This window comes from Camelus ferus, chromosome 3 (genome assembly GCF_009834535.1).
Source record: "Camelus ferus isolate YT-003-E chromosome 3, BCGSAC_Cfer_1.0, whole genome shotgun sequence".
NCBI lineage: Eukaryota > Metazoa > Chordata > Mammalia > Artiodactyla > Camelidae > Camelus > Camelus ferus.
This window is the reverse complement of record NC_045698.1, coordinates 52,450,441-52,471,364: the sequence shown is the minus strand read 5'-3', so window position 1 is coordinate 52,471,364 and position 20,924 is coordinate 52,450,441. Positions and strand designations below refer to the sequence as shown.

At 39.0% G+C, this 20,924-nt stretch overlaps 1 protein-coding gene across 1 annotated transcript in view; it reads left to right on the top strand.

Annotated features, from left to right (window-relative positions):
- Nucleotides 1–20,924, top strand: part of ARSB (arylsulfatase B) — a 143,950-nt gene that overhangs the window by 9,896 nt on the left and 113,130 nt on the right. The window contains exons 2-4 of the mRNA XM_032474844.1: nt 5,445–5,631; nt 11,432–11,622; nt 16,627–16,834. Coding sequence (XP_032330735.1) covers nt 5,445–5,631; nt 11,432–11,622; nt 16,627–16,834 — 586 coding nt within the window. The remainder of the gene's footprint in view (nt 1–5,444; nt 5,632–11,431; nt 11,623–16,626; nt 16,835–20,924) is intronic.

The window sequence follows — 20,924 nt, the reverse complement described above, 5'->3', positions numbered from 1 at the left end:
ATATCTGAAATTTGTTATTTCAAGAATCAGTTTGAGCATAAGCTGTTACTGCCTGGTAACTCTGTTTTTGTTTCCTTAATCATATCACATTTCTAAAAATTCTTTTTCCTCTGTATTTTCCATCTTTTTCACTGTGGGCTTTTGGTTAGATTTATAATTTAAACAGAGGATGGCCCTGAAACAGTTTTTGCCATATTTATTCCTTTTACAAACAACATCCCTTTATGGTTTAGTCAGAGATTTACATTCTTTGCTAATCAACACCAAAATAAATAGACCCTTAAAACTGTCAGTGACGCCAGCCAGTTCTGCAGCCCAAGTTCTGCAGGACCAGGCCAGATGGCAAAGCCAGGCCCCTAGCACATATAATGTGTGTTCTGTAGCTCTTGGCTTCAGCAGCATGGGCAGCTGACTGCTTTTTAGAAGGCTCACGGGGCAAGGGAGCAGATTCTCCACTCTCCATTTGTTCTGTGGGGCATCTCCAGGAATAAGCCCTAAGGTGACTTGAGTGGTACTTGACCCTGGTTAAAACCTGTAGCACTCTGGCCTGGGCCCAAGCTGGAGGTTCTGAACTCCTGGCTGGCCGCCAGCGTGTTCTGTGATTGTGTTCTGGTTACAGAGCTTCCCTCTAGGCTCTCTGGGATATAAAGTGAAGAAGTAGAGCTGCCCATTTTCCTGATTTTCAAATACTATAGCAGGAGATGTTGCAGATACATGGGTGCAATGAGTCAGACCAATAGGACAGGATCTTCCTCTGTTCACCTGGATATTATCTCAACACTGCTGAGGTTTGGAGAGAAATAGCCTTCATTGCCATGTATGTAGTAACGGGTCATCTGCTCTCTGGAAGAGTTATTATTATAAGTGTTGCTGAAGTACAGTGCCCTGAGCTTCCAAACAGATAATTAGCCGCTAGACTACCTGGACCTCTTAGAGAGGGACTATAAGGAATTCTGATGTGGGAGTCACCCTAACTGCTCCTCCTCCAGGACAGTGGTTTTGTCTTTGGCGCTCATGAGACTAGACTGATAGCATATTCTAGGTCTATAGGGGACAGAACAACTTACAGGATCAAATAAACCTCTACATGCAACAAAGCATGTAAACAAAGGATTTTTCATCAGTTGTCTCATAGAAAGAACACAGAGACATGCCAGGTCCTTTACTGAATTTGCAGACCCTTTGCTTTTGTGGAGGGAATCCTTGACAGTCAAGAAAAAGCTTAGAAATTTTTTGAAAGAGGATTTGGTCTAATGAAGATGGGACGGCTACACATGGTAGAGAGAGAGTAACTCCATTGGACTTTCATTTATTATCTATAGGGCCCTCTCCGTTCATACCTACTCCAAACATTGAAGATGGGTGTCAGAATGGAATTGTTTTAGATGCTGTTGTGTTTCCAGGGAGACACTTATTTTTCCTTTTGATTCCTCTTGATGCCTTGTTGTCCTCCTGTCGCATGAAGCCCTAGTTCTGTGCAAAACTCAAGTGCTGGGTTGGAACCAGCTCAGCCTTGGCCTGTTTACTGTTTCTCTACACACTGCAGCTTTCTTACTTCAAATAGTGTTCGAACAGACCAAAAACATGTTTTCGGCTGTCATCCAGACTTTGGGTTCCACTTCCCCAGTAATGCCACAAAAATGCTCTGTCAAATAAATTCTCAGGCACTGAAAAGAATGTTCCCTGCTCCATATGACTGTAGATAATAGAGGCCGGCTTCAGCTGACCACCTGGCGTGGCGCCTGTGGCCTTGGAAAAGCAGGTTATACAGCATCCCTTGGCAGTGCCTTACAGGGATTGGAGTTAATTCTCTGCCTGTGATGGATGAGCTTTCCATTTAAAGACATTTGCACACAGCACTTGTCTCCACTGGGTATTTTGAATTCATAAATTATTATCTTTTCTTATCCTGTGCTGTGACCAGTTAGTATGCATTATGAAAGTTTTGAACCCAGGACTAATTTTCTATTGAGTAAACTTCTGGTGTTACCCATGGACAGGATATTATTTGGGGGATATGTGTGTGTGTATGTTTAGAGAGTGGTATTTCCCTTTCCCAGCCTGGTTGCTATAACATCCTTATTATTCAGGATTCCAGCTGGGGAAAAGGTGGCACATTCAAATTAGGATAATTTAGGGAGAGTTTATTCACAAAAGGACTATTTTAAAAGGTGTGAGTGTATGGGAGAAACACAAGGGGTCGTGTATTACCCACTGGAGCTGTTACTATCCCTAGACTGGAAGGAAGGAAGGGGGATTGACCAGAACCTAGAAAGAGAGAGTCCTGGAGAGAAGGCTGCCTTCAGGATGGCCAGCAGGATAGAGGCGCCTGGCAACCCAGGCCCACTCATCTCTTCCCTCCCTCCAGTCCCCTGTCCCACCTCCCCAGTGGCTGAACCCAATCAGAAGCCAGAAGGCATGGGAACCCTTTGATTTGGTCACATAGGTCAGCTTCCCAGGGTGGAGACAGGACAGAAGAGACTGGGAATTTGGAGTGCACCTGGAAGGCAGCTGGCACATATTCCAGTGTAAGTGTCCAGTTATTTCTAGGCAAGACATAAAAATCTCAATAGAAAACTTAACCTCACCTTTATTTTTGAACAGCTTTATAGGAGTGTAGTTGACCTGCAATAAACTGCACATATTTAAAGAATACAGTATAAGTTTTAATACATGTATGCCCGTGAAACCATTACCACATTCAAGACAGCTAGCATATCCATCACCTTCAAAATAAACCCACTTTAATTAAACATTTAAGATATTCCATGTGATTCTTTTAGGAGGGCAGGGAAAGGCATCATGAAATCAAGCAATAGGAGGCAAAATTCCAAAAGTGTTGGCTCTGGAAAGACACACACACACAATGAAATTCAAGATGTCAAAGTTTATGAGAAAACTATTTAATAGTAAATAGCTTATAATAAATTTTTTAAAAAAGATTGTGAGTTTGAAGCTTTTCTGTTTTGGTGTTTATTTTGTATGTGTTTATTGCCATGAATTTAAAACCAAACAAGACAAAAATCTGTCCAGTCTGAGTAGTCAGTACTTGAACCTGAGAAAATCGATGATAAATCAGTATTTAATGGCCCCAGTAAAACTGGAGATTGGTACCAGCATGCGTTTCGTTAGATGTTCATGTGCACCACATCACACTCGGGGGGTGGGCCCAGGCTTAGGTGCATGTTCTACATAATCCCACCTCATCTCCTCAAGAAAGTGTTACTGAGATGTAGGTGAGAGGGCGGGATGTGTTATTGACGACAGTGCTTACAGTCATAACCGTGACAGTTGTTGACTGTTTGGTATGTGCTTAGTGAGAGAGAAGGGATAGGATTTAATTCTCTGAGCTTCGCGCTATTCTCCTTTAAATTATAAAAGCAAGTAAATCATTTGCAAAGAATTTTTTTTTAAACCACTTAATAATTGCTTGCTACCCACCTGACAGCTGATGGAGGTGCCAGAGAGTCATGGTTGGGCTGAGAACTGGCACTGTCAACCTCCTGGTCCTGGAGCTCTCTCTGTTTATTCTAGGGGAATCAGGAGCACCCAGTGAGTGTTAGGGGACGCTGGCATCAGTGCAGAATTGAATGTGAGACCCCAGCCCCACTTTATCCAAGGAAGGGCACCCTTCTGGCTAAGCAACGACAAGAGATGAGAGTGATGTTTTAGGAAAGGGAGGGTCTGGGCAGTTAAGGAGAGAAGCCCCTGGGATCCCCCTTGTGCCCCAGCAGTGGGCGCAGTGGCGTCCCTCAGCATAGGCGCTGTGACAAGGGCCACACTGGTTTCCATCTGGCTTTCAAACTTACCTAGCAAGTTCAGGACCTTTGTACTTCTCATTTCTTATGCCTAGATTGCTCTGCCCCAGATTTCTGCAAAGGCTCTCACTTACTCTTTTACTTTATTCTGGTTTCTGCTCAGGTATCTCCTCCTCCAAGAAGCTTTCTTTTGCCACCCTCTCTAAAGAATCACTTCTGTCACTGTCTCCCTCTCCTGCTTGCTTTTCCTCATAGCAGTGATGACTGTCAGACATAGCATCAGTTCTCAAACGTTTTGATCTTAGGACCTGTGTACCTGCTTAAAAGTTGAGGACCTCAGAGCACTTATGTTTATGCGATTATAGCTTTCAAATTTTACTGTATCAGAAGTTAAAATAGAAATTTAAAAATACTATTTGTTGAAAAGTAGCAATAATAATTCTATTATGTATTAACATAAATAACTTTGGAAAAATAATTATATTTTCTAAAATAAGAATGACATGAGAAGAGTGGTATTGTTTTATATCTTTGTACATGTCTTCTATTAATAGAAGATGGCTAGAGGAGGGAGGGTATAGCTCAGTGGTAGAGTGTGTGCTGAGTGTGCACAAGGTCCTAGGTTCAATCCCCAGCACCTCCACTAAATAAGTAAGTAAGTAAACAAAGAAACAAACAAACCTAATTCCCTCCCCCGACAAAAGAAGATAGCTAAACTGTTACATCTGCTTCTGCCTTCGATCTGTGCAATGCAGTTGACCCTTGAGCAGCATGGATATGAACTGTGAGGATCCACTTATACACAGATTTTGCTCACTAAAGACAGACTACAGTACTGCATGATCTGTGATTGGTTGAATCCCCAGACGCAGATGCAGTCAGTGTCAAAGTATACTCGGATTTTCAACTGCATGGAGGTTAGTGCCCCTAACTCCCAGTTGTTGAAAGGTCAAGTGTATATTATTTTGGAAAAGTAGATGAAGAACATCCAGCCTTACACAGATACGTAGTTGGAAGGTTATTTTAATAGCCTTTTCATTTAATTGTGGATATTCTATTTTAACATTATACCAAGACTCAACAAGTGATCATCTCTTAAAGTGTGTTGCTTGCACCCTGGGCGTACTGGTTTGAGCCACTCCCAACCTGTGGATCACATGGCTGCCTTTTTTTTTTTTTTTTAAGAAAATGTTGGTCACTGTCCTTTGAAATTATGGTTTATATAATTTGGAATGAAAAATGCAAATCATCGCCTTCATTATACCCTTAAAAAAATCAAGTCTTGAAAGATTACAGAAGCTCCTTCTAATCAAACATCAATGTCTCAAGTGCAGGGAAATTGGAACCCTTTTTCCTTGATAGATCCACATTTCATATTAAGGCTACTTTTTTGAGGTAGGAAGTGAAAACTGAAGTTAATGGTTTCTGACATAGTTCCTTGATAAATATTTGTTGAAACTGTCTAACGTTTGTTAGAGTGCTTTTATTCATTTTTTTCAAATCCTTATTTATGTCTATGACCTTATTTGAATGAGAAAAATGCCTTTCAGAAATGCCTTAAACTGGTACAGGAACAGAATTAAACATTTGGGTCTACAGATATGTCCAGTAAATTAGGCAACCACTTTGCTTGTTCAGAATGTTTCAACATCATTAATCCATAATTTTTTGTTTATCTCTTTTAAGATCCACACAGGTTTACAGCATCAGATTATCTGGCCCTGCCAGCCCAGCTGCGTTCCTCTGGATGAAAAACTCCTGCCCCAGCTTCTAAAAGAAGCAGGCTACACCACCCATATGGTCGGAAAATGGCACCTGGGAATGTACCGGAAAGAATGTCTTCCAACCCGCCGAGGGTTTGATACCTACTTTGGTAATGGAAATGCACGTTTCTTTACCAACTCCCACCCACTGCAGCCATCTCTTAAAACACACCCAAGTGTAATCAAATGAAATAACTGGAAACTTGGACACAGAGTGAATCAGTCAGCACTGCCATGGCCACTCTCTAATGCTGCCACCATGAACGTGGCTGTGTGGCCAGCTCCTGGTGGGACAGGCAGTTACCTATGCCAGGGTTCTTAACGCCATGTGGGGGCCTTTGAAGAGTGTTACCTCCACATCAGAGACCACTGTTCTCTTTGGGAACCTTATTACCAAAAGGGATTAATTGAAAAAAAAAAAACAAACTCCAGGCAAAACCCAACACAAGAGTACTTCCTTCACAAAGGTTCAGAATATTTTTTTCTCTTCATGAATTGTGTGTGTCTTTGTTTTGTTTGTTTGTTTATTTTCCTGGAAAGGGCTCTTTTCCACTGGCATTCTTCTCCCCTTCTGTGAGATCTGTTTTTGAAATCACTAGAGTGGGGATGATAGATCAAACAGATAAAATGGGAGGGTAGATAGCAAATGGTAACAGGAAGGATAGTAAGAAATAATAAGTATTTTATGAATTTGATAGCCCTATAAAAATAAAGGTAAAACTTATAGTTTGTTTTAAAATATGCTCTCTTTAAACCTTTTACAAACTGTGTCTTAACAACCTGTTTATCTATTAATCTTGCCAGGGGCTACATATCTTTCTGTCAAGTTCTTTACCTGTTTTGCTTTCTACCTAGCTAGAGATTCTGTTTTATCTGTCTAGCTGTTTAGCTGCCTATCTGCCTCCCACTTGTCTTTTCATTTATTTACAACCTGCCAAAAAGAAACACACACTGGACATAAATTTTTTAAAAATAAATAGAATAAAAAATGAGGGTGAGTAGAAAAAGGTGAAATAATTGTTTGGCACCAAGTTATAAAAAAAACTGCACGGCTGTAGGCGAACTTCACATTCGACTCTGAGATTCGAGACCTATGGGCAAAGCAAGAAAAAAAAAAGAGAAGTCTATGAGTCACATTACTTATAAGTTAAATGGAAACCAGATGTTCAGGAAGAGTAAAGCATTTTCTGGCTCTTAGACCTGAGAGAAATTTCTCCCTTGGGAGAGGGTAAGGTGGACAGCATCCTCAAAAACATCATTTTAGTAATAAAGTGGTGGTTGTCTTGTAAATGTTTTTCAAGACATTCTCTTTATTCAAGCTAGGGCCAGAGAACCAAAGTACATTTCAGTTAAAGTGATTATGCGGGGGCCCAAATAATGCAGTCAAAGCTAACAGCTCTGTGTGCCTTGTTGGGAAGAGGGTTAAAGTCTGGATATAAGAATATGCAGACATGAGACCATATGCCCCGCTCTCATCTGGGTTCTCAGCAGAAATTGCTAATCAATCACGCATTCTTTCTTGGTGAACCTGGACGTATCCTAGGTATACTCAAATGGTTGTTAGAAATAGGACTTGGGTATAAGACTTCTTTGTCTTCTTGGAAATTCTAGAGGATAAAACAGCCCATACATCCTTTGACAATTTTCTTTTTATTATTTTTATTTTTTAATTGAGGTATACTCAGTTTACAATCATGTCAATTTCTGGTGTACAACATACTGTTTCAGTCATACGTATATACATACATATATTCCTTTTCATGTTCTTTCTCGTTATAGGTTACTGCAAGATACTGAGAATAGTTCCCCATGCTATACAATATGAACTTGTTGTTTATCTATTTTATTTATAGTAGTTAGTATCTGTAAATCTCAAACTCCCAATTTATTCCTCCCCATTCCCTTTTCCCCCTGGTAACCATAAGTTTGTCTTTTATGTCTGTGAGTCTGTTTCTGTTTTGTAAATAAGTTCATTTGTGTCATTTTTTTTAAGATTACATATATGAATAATATATGGTATTTTTCTTTCTCTTTCTGGCTTACTTAACTTAGAATGACAATCTCCTAGTCCATCCAAGTGCTGAAAATGACATTTTAAAATTATTTTTTATGGCTGAGTAATGTTCCATTGTGTATGTGTATATATATACACACACACATACATATACCACAACTTCTTTATCCAGTCATCTGTCAGTGGACATTTAGGTTGTTTCCATGTCCTGGCTGTTGTCAATAGTGCTGCTATGAACAGTAGGGTGCATGTATCTTTTCAAATTAGAGTTCCCTCCAGATACATGCCCAGGAGGATTGCTGGATCATATGGTAAGCCTATTTTCTTTTTTAAGGAATCTCCTTACTGTTTTCCATAATGGCTGCACCAAACTACATTCCCATCAGCAGTGTAGGAGAGTTCCCTCTTCTCCACACCCTTTCCAGCATTTGTCGTTTGTGGACTTTTGAATGATGGCCACTCTGACTGGTGTGAGGTGATACTTAATGGCACTTTTGATTTGCATTTCTCTGATAATTAGCGATATTGAGCATGTTTTCATGTGCCTATTGGCCATTTGTATGTCTTCATTGGAGAATTGCTTGTTTAGGTCTTCTGGCCATTATTGGATTGGTTTTTTTTAATTAAATTGTATGAACTGTTTATATATTATGGAAATTAAGCCCTTGTCAGTCACATCATTTGCAAATATTTTTTCAAATTCCATAGGTTGTCTTTTCGTTTTGTTTATGGTTTCCTTTTCTGTGCAAAAGCTTATAAATTTAATTAGGTCCTGTTTGTTTATTCTTGCTTTTATTTTTACTGCCTGGGTAGACTGTCCTAGGAGAACATTGCTAAGATTTATGTCAGAAAATGTTTTGCCATCGCTTCTCGGCCTTTTGGCTAAGATCAAGTATAGAAAATGTTTTGCCTGTGTTTTCTTCTAGGATGTTTAATGTCTTGTCTTATGTTCAAGTCTTTAAGCCATTCTGAGTTTATTTTTATGTATGGTGTGAGGGAGTGTTCTAACTTCACTGATTTATGTATGGCTGTCCAACTTTCCCAACACCACTTACTGAAGAGACTGTCTTTTCTGCATTGTATATTCTTACCTCCTTTGTCGAAGGTTAATTGACCATAAGTGTGTGGGTTTTTTTCTGGGCTCTCTATTTTATTCCATTGATCCATATGTCTGTTTTTGTGCCAGTATTACACTGTTTTGATTACTGTAGCTCTGTAGTATTGTTTGAAGTCTGGGAGGATTATTCCTCCAGCTTCATTCTTTCTCTTCAGTATTGCTTTGACAATTCTGGGTCTTCTGTGATTCCATATAAATTTTAGGATTATTTGTTCTAGTTCTGTGAAAAATGTTCTGAGTAATTTGATAGGGATCACATTAAATCTGTAGATTGCTTTGAATAATATGGGCATTTTAACAATATTAATTCTTCCAATCCCAGATTGTGGAATATATTTCCATTTCTTTAAATCATCTTTAATTTCCTTAATCAGTGTTTTGTAGTTCTCAGCATATAAGTCTTTCACCTCCTTGGTCATATTTATTCCTAAGTGGTTTTTTTTGGATGCAATTTTAAAAGCGATTATTTCTTTACTTTCCTTTTCTAATATTTCATTGCTAGTGTAAAGAAATGCAACTGATTTCTGTATGTTAAGCTAGTATTCTACTACCTTGCTGAATTCTTTTATCAGCTCTAGTATTTTTTGTCTGGGGCCTTTAGTGTTTTCTATGTATAGTATCATGTCATCTGCATATGATGACAGTTTTACCTCTTCTTTTCAAATTGAATCCCCTTTATTTCTTTTTCTTGTCTGATTTCTGTGGCTGGGACTTCTAATAATATGTTGAACAGAAGTGGTGAGAGTGGGCATCCTTGTCTTGTTCCACATTTCAGCAGGAACGCTTTTAACTTTTCACTGTTGAGTATTATGTTGGCTAGGGGTTTGTCATAAATAGCTTTTATTATGTTGAGCTATGTTCCCTCTATACCCACTTTGGTAAGAGTTTTTATCATAAAAGGGTGTTGAATTTTAACAAATGCTTTTTCTTCATCTATAGAGATGATTATGTGATTTCTGTCCTTTCTTTTGTTGATGTGGTGTATCACGTCGATAGATTTGCATATGTTGAACCATCCTTGTGTCCCTGGGATGAACCCAATTTGATCACAGTGTATGATCTTTTTTTTATGTGGTGTTGGATTCTGTTTGCTAATAGTTTGTTGAGGATTTTTGCATCTTTTTTCATCAACAATATTGGCCTATAGTCTTCTTTTTTGCTCCTGTCTTTGTCTGGCTTTGGTATCAGTGTATTTGTGCCTTCATAGAATGAGTTTGGGAGTATTCCCTCCTCTTCAGTCTTTTGGAAGAATTTGAGAAGGATTGGTGTAAGGGCTTTGTATGTTTGAGAATACCCTAGTGAAGCCATCTGGTCCTGGACTTTTGTTTGCAGGGAGGTTTTTTACTACTGATTCTATTTCATTTCCAGTGATTGATCTGCTCAAATGATCTGTTTCTTCTTGATTCAGTTTTGGTGGACTGTATGTTTCTAGAAACTTGTCCTTTTCTTCTAAGTTGTCCAATTTATTGCCATATAGTTGTTCATAGTATTCTGTGTGGTAGAGCACGTGCTTAGCATACACAAGGTCCTGGGTTCAATCCCCAGGACCTCTGTTAAAATAAATAAAGTAGATCTAATTACCCCCCCAAAGAAAAAAATGAATTCATTTACTGTGTAAGCTGTGTAAGGCTTTTAATTGTGATTATAGGGAACATTCAGAACTGGGTCAATTTTATTGTTTTCATTTTAATGTTAACAAGCAGTGTTTGTCAGGAGATAGCTCAGAGTCCCACACAGTTATTTCTCTGAAATAGCTTTATCGACGTGTAATTCACATACCATACAGTCCACCCAATTAAAGTGTACAGTTCATTGATTTTTAATAAGTTCACAGGGTTGTGCCACTCTCATTACAATCCGAATGTAGAACATTTCCATCATTCCATCCCCATTAGCAGTCACTCCCTGTCTTCCCCAACCCTCAGAGCCCTAGGCAACCACTAACCTACTTTCTGTCTCTATAGATTTGCCTATTCTGAATATGTCATAGAAATAGGATCACACAACATGCAGCACAGCTTATTTTAATATTTTAGGAAAATACGGAACATCTGCAGAAACAACTGAAGTTGAGGAAACCCATTTTCTCCCATGTTTAAGTTTAAATTGTGGGATAGGCCGTTGATGCCATTTAAATTGGGGGCAGTATCGAAATCACTGTAGGTGGAAATATCAAATTTCAACACCACATGTTAGTTTGCTCTTTTGGTTCTGTTATATTTAGAGATCCTCTGTTTGGAAAGGTTTGTGTCTTTCACCAGTGGGTGTCAGCATCTGCCTAAAGATGATTCCTTCAAGAGCCACTTCTGTAAATAACCTTGAAGCCAGTCAGCCAAGGTCAATATCAGTGTTACTTGAATCCTGCATTCATTTATGTGATCATCTCAGAGTAAAAATTTGAAACTAATCACATTAACCATATGTTATTTTAGCCATTAGATAACTTTAAAAGAGTAAGATATCATCACTATGACTGAATTTAAACTCTGATTTTTAAAAACATACTTACTTGGAATCACCCACTTGGAAGGTTACATGATAGAGCTTACATTCGAAAGACTAGACTGAGGGATGGATTTGAATTTTTTTACAATAGCATTTTAATGTCTTCTGCTAGCACATATAGAGATATTAAGGAGTAGTGCTCTGATTAGCCTTGTCATTTGATTAGCCTTGTCATGGGTAATCAGTTGCATTAGGCAATTAAATGCTGAAGCATTCATTTGTATAACAAGTTTTATGCCATGCTGACTACCTTCCTCTCCCATTCTCATTGTAGGATATCTCCTAGGTAGTGAAGATTACTATTCCCATGAGCGCTGTACGTTAATCAATGCTCTGAATGTTACACGATGTGCTCTTGATTTTCGAGATGGTGAAGAGGTTGCAACTGGATACAAAAATATGTATTCAACAAACGTATTTACTGAAAGGGCTGCAGCCCTCATAACTAACCATCCACCAGAGAAGGTAAGTCTTGCTTCTTTATAGATATAAAAATCATGTCAAGATAGCATCTCTTCAGATGAATATAGGAAAAGGCCACTGTCCTTAAGGAAAAAATCTAATAAATTCTAAGGGAGTGGCTTTCAAATTTTAGAGTATACCAATATTAGCCTGGGAAACTTGTTAGAAATAGAAATTCCTGGAGCCTACCTCTAAAAGTCTGGGTCATTAAGTCTGGGGAAAATCCATATGTCAGTATTTTAAAGAAACTCCTCAAGGATGTTTCTACTGCAGGTGGTCCCCAGATCACACCTTGAGGAACACTGTGAATATAGTGTTTTAGTACAAATGTAGTTTTATTATTTTAGTGTATTATGTGCCTGTGCTGTAGGTAATTAGTACATTGACTTTTTTTTTAAAGTGATGGGCTTATGTACAAGATGAGCTATAATTATAGCAAACTTTCTGTTAAGGTATCAATAAACTTCAGGCTCAAGGAAGGTTTTCTAACTTTGTATTCCCCAACCCTCCTCAAGATTATTTTGACTATTCTAGATATTCTGCATTCCCATGTTTATCTTAGACTCAGGTGGCTAGTTTCTACCAAAAAAAAAAGTACCTGCTTGGATTTGGACTTCATTGGATTTGTAGGCCAACTTGGGGACAATGGACATCTTGCCAACATTGAGTCTTCTAATCTATAAACATGATATTCTGATACTGAAGCCATTTGTATATGTCATGTGCTGAAATCTTTTGACTTAATCTATAGGTAAAAATAGAAAAGAGTCTGAATACCTTTAACATTTTTTGTTAACCTAGAGTTAACCTTATGTGCTAAAGTGTAAGCTGAATTCTCTGGATTTAGCTTACAAATGCCTTTGAAAATGGGTTAGATATTTGTGTTGTCAGACGTCGGGCTCAAAATATGGCTTTGTTAAGAACTGTATTAACATACCCTCGAAACTAGACCTTCAGTAGGACCCTAACACAGCAAATTACAGAATGTGCAGTGTTACTCGGTTTTTCCAATTTCCTGCACTTTGCCTCTTTGACAGTTAATGAAGGTCCTCAGTTCAGATCACGGTTTGGATTCTGGTTTATATATCTGCTCAGACTTGGTACCTAGCTGCTGGCTCCCTTTTTGATGTGGTTTCTTCCTGGCTCTGTCTTTGCCTTCTCTGACTCAGTATTGAGTGTCTCTCCTGGTATCTGTCCTCAACTTCGCCCCACTTTCGGCTTTTTATCACTTTTACATGCTGACCTCTTGGAGTGGCCATGTTTGCTGTGGAACATGGAAGAAATTGGAACATTCTTTCAAATATGTAGACATATGCAGATTTTAAAATCTAGATCTAAACCAATATTCAGATAGTTGGAAAGTGCATTGCTTGGTAAATGGTGTAAATTCTCAGTTTTCTTCTGTATGCTTGGCATATCATACATACAGTTGAAAATCCAAAGAATGAGATAAGATCTTAAAGGAACTATGGTCCTTCTCCTACCCTTTGAGGCCCGAGGTGGGCATCAATTTACAGATAAGCAAACTGGCTTATAGAAGTGAGGTGACTTGTTCAGGCTCACAGAGTCAGAATTTAAAATCATGCCATTTAACTCCAGAGCTCAATGCACTTAATAAGCCTCCCTAGTTCACAATTCATATCCAAGACCAGGCATTATGAGCCCCAGTGTATGATTCAGCTTGATGGTTCCAACGCTGACAGTATATTAGGATCATCTGGAAAGCTTGTAAGAAATACCAGTTTCAAATATTGTGATTTATTGGTCTGGGAGGGGACCCTGTCACCGGTATTTAATTACCCCTCCTCCCCCTCCCCCACCAGCAATTCTGATGTCCAGTCACTATTGGTTCCCCTCCAACACAGGGGGACAAACAGAAGCCAGCTGTCCTTTACAGGTTCACTGTATAACACTACCTTAATCATGCAATAACTGTAATATGCCTACAATAAAAATTAGTTCCTATTAAGGAGCAAGAGAATATTCTTTCACAGTGCCCATAACATGAAGAAGGCAAGAGGAAGTACCTGGGGTGAAATCATTCTTTGTGGACAGGCTGTCTTAACTGGTAGAGTGAGGAAAGCCCAGCAACTGAGAAAACTGGAGGCCCTAAGAGCCCAGAAGCCTCCAAACTTGTGTGATTGTAATGGTGCTGCGCATAGGTTACATTCTGGAAATTGCCAGGTGAGAGGTGGTCATCTCCCTACAGTGACTGAAATGTTCTGAAGCAGTATCCAGCATTTCCAGCAGCCTCAAAGTCAAGTTTGAAGCATAGATGTAAATGAATAGAATAGTCAATAGGGAGTACTAGCCCCCAGAAGTTTAAGACAACAAATGCAGATGTATCCATTGTTAATTCTCAATAAAATGATGCAGGACACCAGTTCCAGGATTTTCATAATTTTATTCCAACGTTGAATCTAATTCTAGGCTTACTTCTCTGTGCTATGTATAGACTGTAACATAGGCAACTTGCTCTAAGATAGAAATCATTAAAGAAATACACAAAGTATCCACAAGCTGACTTTTAAATGTGTCTATTTTAAAGAGCACTTGAGGGGAAAAAAAGCATATGGAGCTGTTTTGCAACAGAAACTTAGCTTGTGCTGGAATCAGGGAGACATTGCTAATAACCATTGCACATGTGCTGGGAAGGCATGTCTTTTCTCTTTTTTTTACCGGATAATTCCCTTAGTACTAACACTGCACTGTGGAAGGTAGCACATTCACAAAACGTCTTTTGATTAAAAATAGTCCCCCTCAAGACTTTACAGAATGAAAGTCAATGTTTTTTTTCACACACCTAGTCTAGTAGAAGCTTCTTAAAGCAAATGTGAATTTCTAGTGGTAGACACTTAATTTTCCCTGCCACAACATGGAAAGAATTGTCTTAATTTGGAAGTCAAAAATAGAATAACAAAAGGTAGTATAGCTCAGTGGTAGGTGCATTTATAAGACCCATTAACGATGGTCCCAGAATTGCAGGAATATATAATATATAATTTAAAACAATTTATCAACAGTAATGAAGAAGGAAATATGATCCTGCCTCCTAGTCTACACTGTAACTTTTCCCCATTCATTTATGAGATTTAAATGCCTCAAATAGGGGTTGGGGGAGCATAGCTCAGTGGTAGAGCACGTGCTTGGCATGTACGAGGTCCTGGGTTCAATCCCCAGTACCTTCATTAAGGCAGTAAAATAAAATAAAATGAAAATCTTAAGATCATCTCTTGATCAAAGCCAACCACAGTGGCGTGGGTGTAGTGGTAGGCACGTGCTTAGCATGCACGAGGTCCTGAGGTCCTGGGTTCCATCCCCAGTACCTCCATTAAAAAATTTTTTTAATGCCTCAAATACTTCAACAGAATTATATTTTTACTGTTGAGTTGTACCAGTTGTCATCTCTTTGAGGGCTTGTCAACTCATGAAAGAATTCTATAGGAGCACAATGAAGAGAGTGCCTTCAGAAAGACTCATTAAAAGGAAGAGGCTAACCCAGAATATCACTAATGTTAATTTCTGTGAACTAGTGTAGGAAGTACAATAGAATCAGTGTATCACACGCCTTAGTTTCTAGGAATTAAATTGACCTTATGTTTAGTTTTAGATCAAAGACTAACAAGGCATGGTGTTCACTTATTTTCTCATAAAAGTGTAAAAAAAAGTCCCTAACCCTTTCCTAAAAGGTGGGAACTTATTTTTCAGCTAACGCAGAAAACTAAAGCCTCTATTGGTGCATATCCACACCAGAATGGGGGGTTTCCACTATGAAATTGCTCTGCAATAAATATGAGCTTGTGCAAGTCATATAATCTTTCTAAGCCTCAATTAACTTACCTGTAAAATGGGTATTAAAAGGTGGGGTTTTTTTTGAGAATTATATGAGACAGAATTATTGGTAATATTATTTTTTTGGATCCGAGCCTTCTAGGCCATCTTAGAACTCAACCTTTTGTTTTCATAAAATTCACCCATTTAAAGTGTACAATTCAATAGTAAATTCACAGAGTTGTGCAACCATCACCACAATCTAACTTTAAAACATTTTCACCCCCCCCAAAACAAGCCTCTACCTGTTAGCTGTCCCTTTCTCCCACAACTCCCTACAGCTCCTGGCAGCCACTAATCTACTTTCTGTCTCCATAGATTTGCCTATTCTGGAGATTTCATATAAATGGACTCATAGAAAATGTGATCCTTTGCAATTGGTTTCTTTCACTTAACAATATTTTCAAGGTTCATCTGTGTTGTGGCACGTGTCGGTGCTTCATTTCTTTTTATGGCTGGGTCATATTCCTTTTATTGCTGTATATTGCTGGAAATACACCACATTTTGTTTACCCATTCATCAATTGGTAGACAATTTGGTTGCTTCTACTTCTTGGCTACTAGGAACAATGCCACTGTGAACATTGGTGTACGGGCTTTTGTGTGGATATGTGCTTTCATTTCTCTAGGAACAGAAATGCTGCCTCGCATTATAACTACGTTTAACATTTTCAGAAACTGCCCAGTGGTTTTTCAGACTGGCTGCACCACTTCACATTCCCATCAGCAGTAAATGAGGGTTTCAGTTTCTCCACATCCTCACCAACACATTTTAGTTTCCATTTTTTGAATTATCACCATCCTAGTGGGTGTGAAGTGGCAGCTCAGTGTGATTTTTCTTTGCATTTCCCTAGTGACTAATGATGGAGAGCATCTTTTCAAGTGTTTGTTGGTCATTTGTGTATCTTCTTTGGGAAAATGTCTATTCAGATTCTTTGCCCATTTTGTTGTTGGGGTAATCGTGTTTTATTATTGAGTCATAAGAGCTTTTTATGTACTCTGGATACGAGTCCCTTATCGGACAAATGATTTACAAATATTTTCAACCTAATCTGTGGGCTGACTGAATATTGCTTTTACTAACTGATAAACTTGGATATATATTTCACGCTTGTATATATTTATATTTAATGCTTCCAAGCCTTCTTAACTGATTTGCACAAACTCTCTTTCCAGCCTCTCTTTCTCTACCTTGCTCTCCAGTCTGTCCACGAGCCCCTTCAGGTCCCCGAGGAATACCTGAAGCCCTACGACTTTATCCAAGATAAGAATAGGCATTACTATGCAGGAATGGTGTCCCTTATGGACGAAGCGGTGGGAAATGTCACTGCAGCCTTAAAAAGCCACGGGCTTTGGAACAACACGGTGTTCATCTTCTCCACAGGTAAGTCTGTCAATAGGAAAATCATCTCTTGGCAAAGCCTAGGACATGGTATTCGATAAACAGAATGAAGACAAATTGGAACATTTAGCAGTTCCTTATTAAAATAAATGCTAACTGCAAGAGTGGAGACATGATAATAATGGCTGGAAAAATGTGTCTAAGGAAGAAGAATTATGGGCCTTCCCTTTCTTCCCTCAGATATCAAAGTATTCTGGGACTATGCTTGAAAACAAGTGCTCAGTAACTGAGCAGATATGAGTGGACATCACTTCAATGCAGGGCAGCTGCATTTTCAGAAAGAGTACTCTCTGAGCACTTAGCATTCCCCAAGGTATGCTGCAGCACTGATCTATTAAGAAGCCTGGGAGGGCCCGGGGCAGCGTCCGCCCTGAGCAGCAGCGTTCAGATGCTTCAGTGCCATACATGTACTATAATTTTCTAAGTATGTCCTACTCTGAAAAAGGTTGAGTGTAACATGTGTTTTTCCCCCAAAAATTTACCCTTCAGAAAAGAGAGAACATCTTATACATAAGTTCTCTCATATTCTGAGAGTCTTTCTCAATTTATTTTGTTTTGAACAGCCTGGTAAAGCACCTTGATCAGGGCTGGTATTGAATGCTTGTAGAAGTCACTAGAAAGAATCAATTAAAAAGGGCCAGGATGTTTAATACCGATTTAGTGATTATTCCTGGGAAATGACCTCAAAGTTTCAAGAATTGAAAGTTGTAAGTTTGTAAAACAAGCCTTTGTTGTAGAAATCACAGTTACACAATTCAAGGATAAATTATTTCCTGAAATGAAGGTACATATGGATTGATACAGAGACTGAAAAGTACTCAGACAGAAGTGAAGTGGTAGCTCTGGGAAAGTGTTAAATATCCCAGAAAGGCTCCTGTGACAACAGAAATTGATGTCAAGCATGCATGGGAAGAGATGGGATAAAATTTTTTCATGATATATGGGAGTGGGAAAAAAAACCAGTATTTTAAGAGATGGGTATCTCTTTTATTATATGATTTCAAATGTATATACATAGCTGTATTTTAAATAGTTGACTATTTCATGAATATCCATAATATATTATTTATCCAAGTCAGCAAAAATAGTATCGAGAGCTTCTCATTAAGAAAATTTGGATTACCTATAATAGGGTTGTCTTATATTCTAATCCTCTGATGTATAAATAGATACGTTAGTCTCAGACCATCTTTGCTTTGTTGGACTAACTGCAACTTTTAGTGTGTATGTATTTTTTATTATACTGCTGAATTCAGCTTGCTAGGGTTTTATTTAGAATTTTTGCATCAATTTAAAAGTGAATGTGGAGTAGAGTTTCTCTGTTGGGTTTTGTTGTATTGGTTATATCCACATCATAAAATAGTTTGAATGGTTTTTCCATCTTTTCTATGCTCTGGAAAGATCCCTCCGGTAAGCTGGTCTCTGAGACCTTTTTAGGAGGCTTAAAAAAATTATCGGCATAGTTTAAATTTTTTGCTGAATTCTGTCTAAGGGGGTGGGTCTTGAAAATATTTTTAAAATTAATTTTGCCTGAAATACAATGAAGCCCTTTGATCTGTGTACTGAGATTATTTTTCACTCCAGGAAGTTTTTCTTGTTCATATTTTAGCTTACTGCTTTTGTTCTGCTTGATTTATTTCTCAAAAATATCTTTAATTAGTAGATTGAATTACTGACTCAGCTTTTCTTTCACCAGTTTCAGTTTTTTGTCCTGTTTCTCGGCCTTCTGGAGCTCCTCTGTACTACCAGTTAGATATTTTTCAGTTTTAATTCTGGTTTTTAATATCTCCACTGTAGATTATTACTGATTGTTTTTAGCATCTTTGCAACCCTTTCTTTGCCTCAGTCAGTTCTTTTTCATCTAAGCTTGTTAGTACTGATAATGACCTAGTGTTTAGTAAATATTTACTGCATGCCCAGGCTGTTTTGGTGCTTTTCCTCTACTTTTCCCATTATTGGTCATGTTTTAGTCATTAAAGCTCCAAGTAGCCTTGGGAAATAGGCTTCTTTATCCCTATTTTACAAATGAAGAAACCAAAAGTTAAAGAGGTCAAGTGATTTGCCCAAGGCCGCTGCTATGGTCTGAATGTTTGTATTCACCCAAAATTCATATGTGGTGGTGATGGAAGGTGAGGCCTTTGGGAGAGGATGAGGTCATGAGGGAGGACCCCTCATGAGTGGGATTCGTGCTTGTGTAACAGAGGCACTGGAGAGATCTCCAGCCCCTTCCCCCATGTGCGGACAGAGTGAGAAGGGGTTGGCTGTGAACCAGGAGAGGGCTCTCACCAGAAGGCGACCATGCTGATGCCTTGATCAGGTACTTCCCTGCCTCCAGAACTGTGAGAAACAAATTTCTGTTGTTCGTAAGCCACTCAGTCCATGGCATTCTGTTATACAGCCAAATGGAGTAAGAGCCACACGTCTAGCAGATGGAAGAGCCAGAATTCAAACCCAGATCACCTTGAGGTCAACACCTCTTAAGCCTAATCAGCTGTGCTGTTACATCGCGTCTCTTCCTTTTGTCTCAGCCCGTTTCCCCTAATCTCTCCTTTTTGGCTTTCTACACTTCTGTTCATAGAATCTATGCTTTTCCTGAATCTTTCTAAACAGAACTTTTCTAAAATCTTCATTTTCATAGTAAATCTTTACCAGCTGTGTATGCTTCCTCTGCGTGTGAACAGTGGAGGATCTGTCCACCCAGAGTGCCTGGCTGTCTCTTGGTCTCTGGCCACTGTTCCCTTCTTGATTCCTTCTCACATCTGTAGCTTGAGGTCAGGTTGATGCACACGACTCTCTCAGTTCCCAGCGCCTTTACAGGCACTGAGTCTCCTGCACTCTAGTGAACCTGACTGACCACTTGACATTTTCTTCTCTTTGGGCTGTCTGGTTCTTTGGCACGACTTCCAGACTCTTCCTGTCTCCATACCTTCAGGGCTTTATTTCAGGGGCACTGCCAGGGTAGTGTGCCCCACTGCCAGACCCTGTCTTCTCCTGCCCATTGTTTTCTGGGAGTTGTGATCTCTAAGTGCAGACAGAAAAATCGAGAAGGTAGTAATCCTCTGGTTATGTCAAAAATTAACACTGTCCCCTCCTGGGCTGCCTTCCTGCCTCTTTTCAGGTAGGCAGGTGGCTCCCCATCATGAGGCAAACAGGGGAGACCAGCCCTTGTTCCTTCAGCCCAGCTTCTCCAGCTTATGGAAATTTCTCGAAGGTTCCCTCTGGCATTACAGGTTGCCAGAGTCTTGGTTTCTCGCATGAGTTTTCGTCTTGTTCTAACTCATCACAACATGATATTATTCATCTTATTCAGTATCTGTGTTGTTTTAGTAGGATATTGGTTAATTAGCAGCTATTAGGAAGATATCATTTTATTTATTTATTTTTAACTTTTTTTGCAGGGGGCGCAGGGGAGGAGGTAATTAGGTTTTTATTTATTTATTTTTAATGGAGATACAGGGGATTGAACCCAGGACCTTGTGCATGCTAGGCACGCGCTCTACCACTGAGCTATACCCTCCCCCCTCAGGAAGATACCATTTTAACCTGGGATCTTATCGCCACGGCAGAGCTTTATAGTTGCTAAACTCCAGGAATTGTCACAGAAGTCTGACCCTGAATAAAATGGGCTAAAATTAGGGCCAGCTCTGAAGCAACTAGATCGTGAATTAGAACTCAGAAAACTGATTCTAAAACCTTGAAAGGAAAACAGAGATCCATCTCAGCATCTTTATGCAGCCATTATATATTTGTATTAACTCTTTTCAGAATAACCATTTCACTTACATTTAGGAGAGAGGCTGACTGTAAGGGGAAACGGAATTTGCAGTTCTTCCTCTGGAGACTTTTTCCGTGTTTATTGACAATTTCATTGCCTGAAAGCAGAATTTAATAATGTGTTATAATAATATGATTAAAACCCAAGGAAACAGGCCCAAGATCTGGCTGATTATAGAGTGGTGATTCATTTGTTCCAGTTTTCTCACTTTACTTCACTTAGCACTGCTCTTCTTTATAAGCATGAAAATACTGGGTACCTCCAAACAAATAGCTGTTGAATCCATTAGTGTATAGA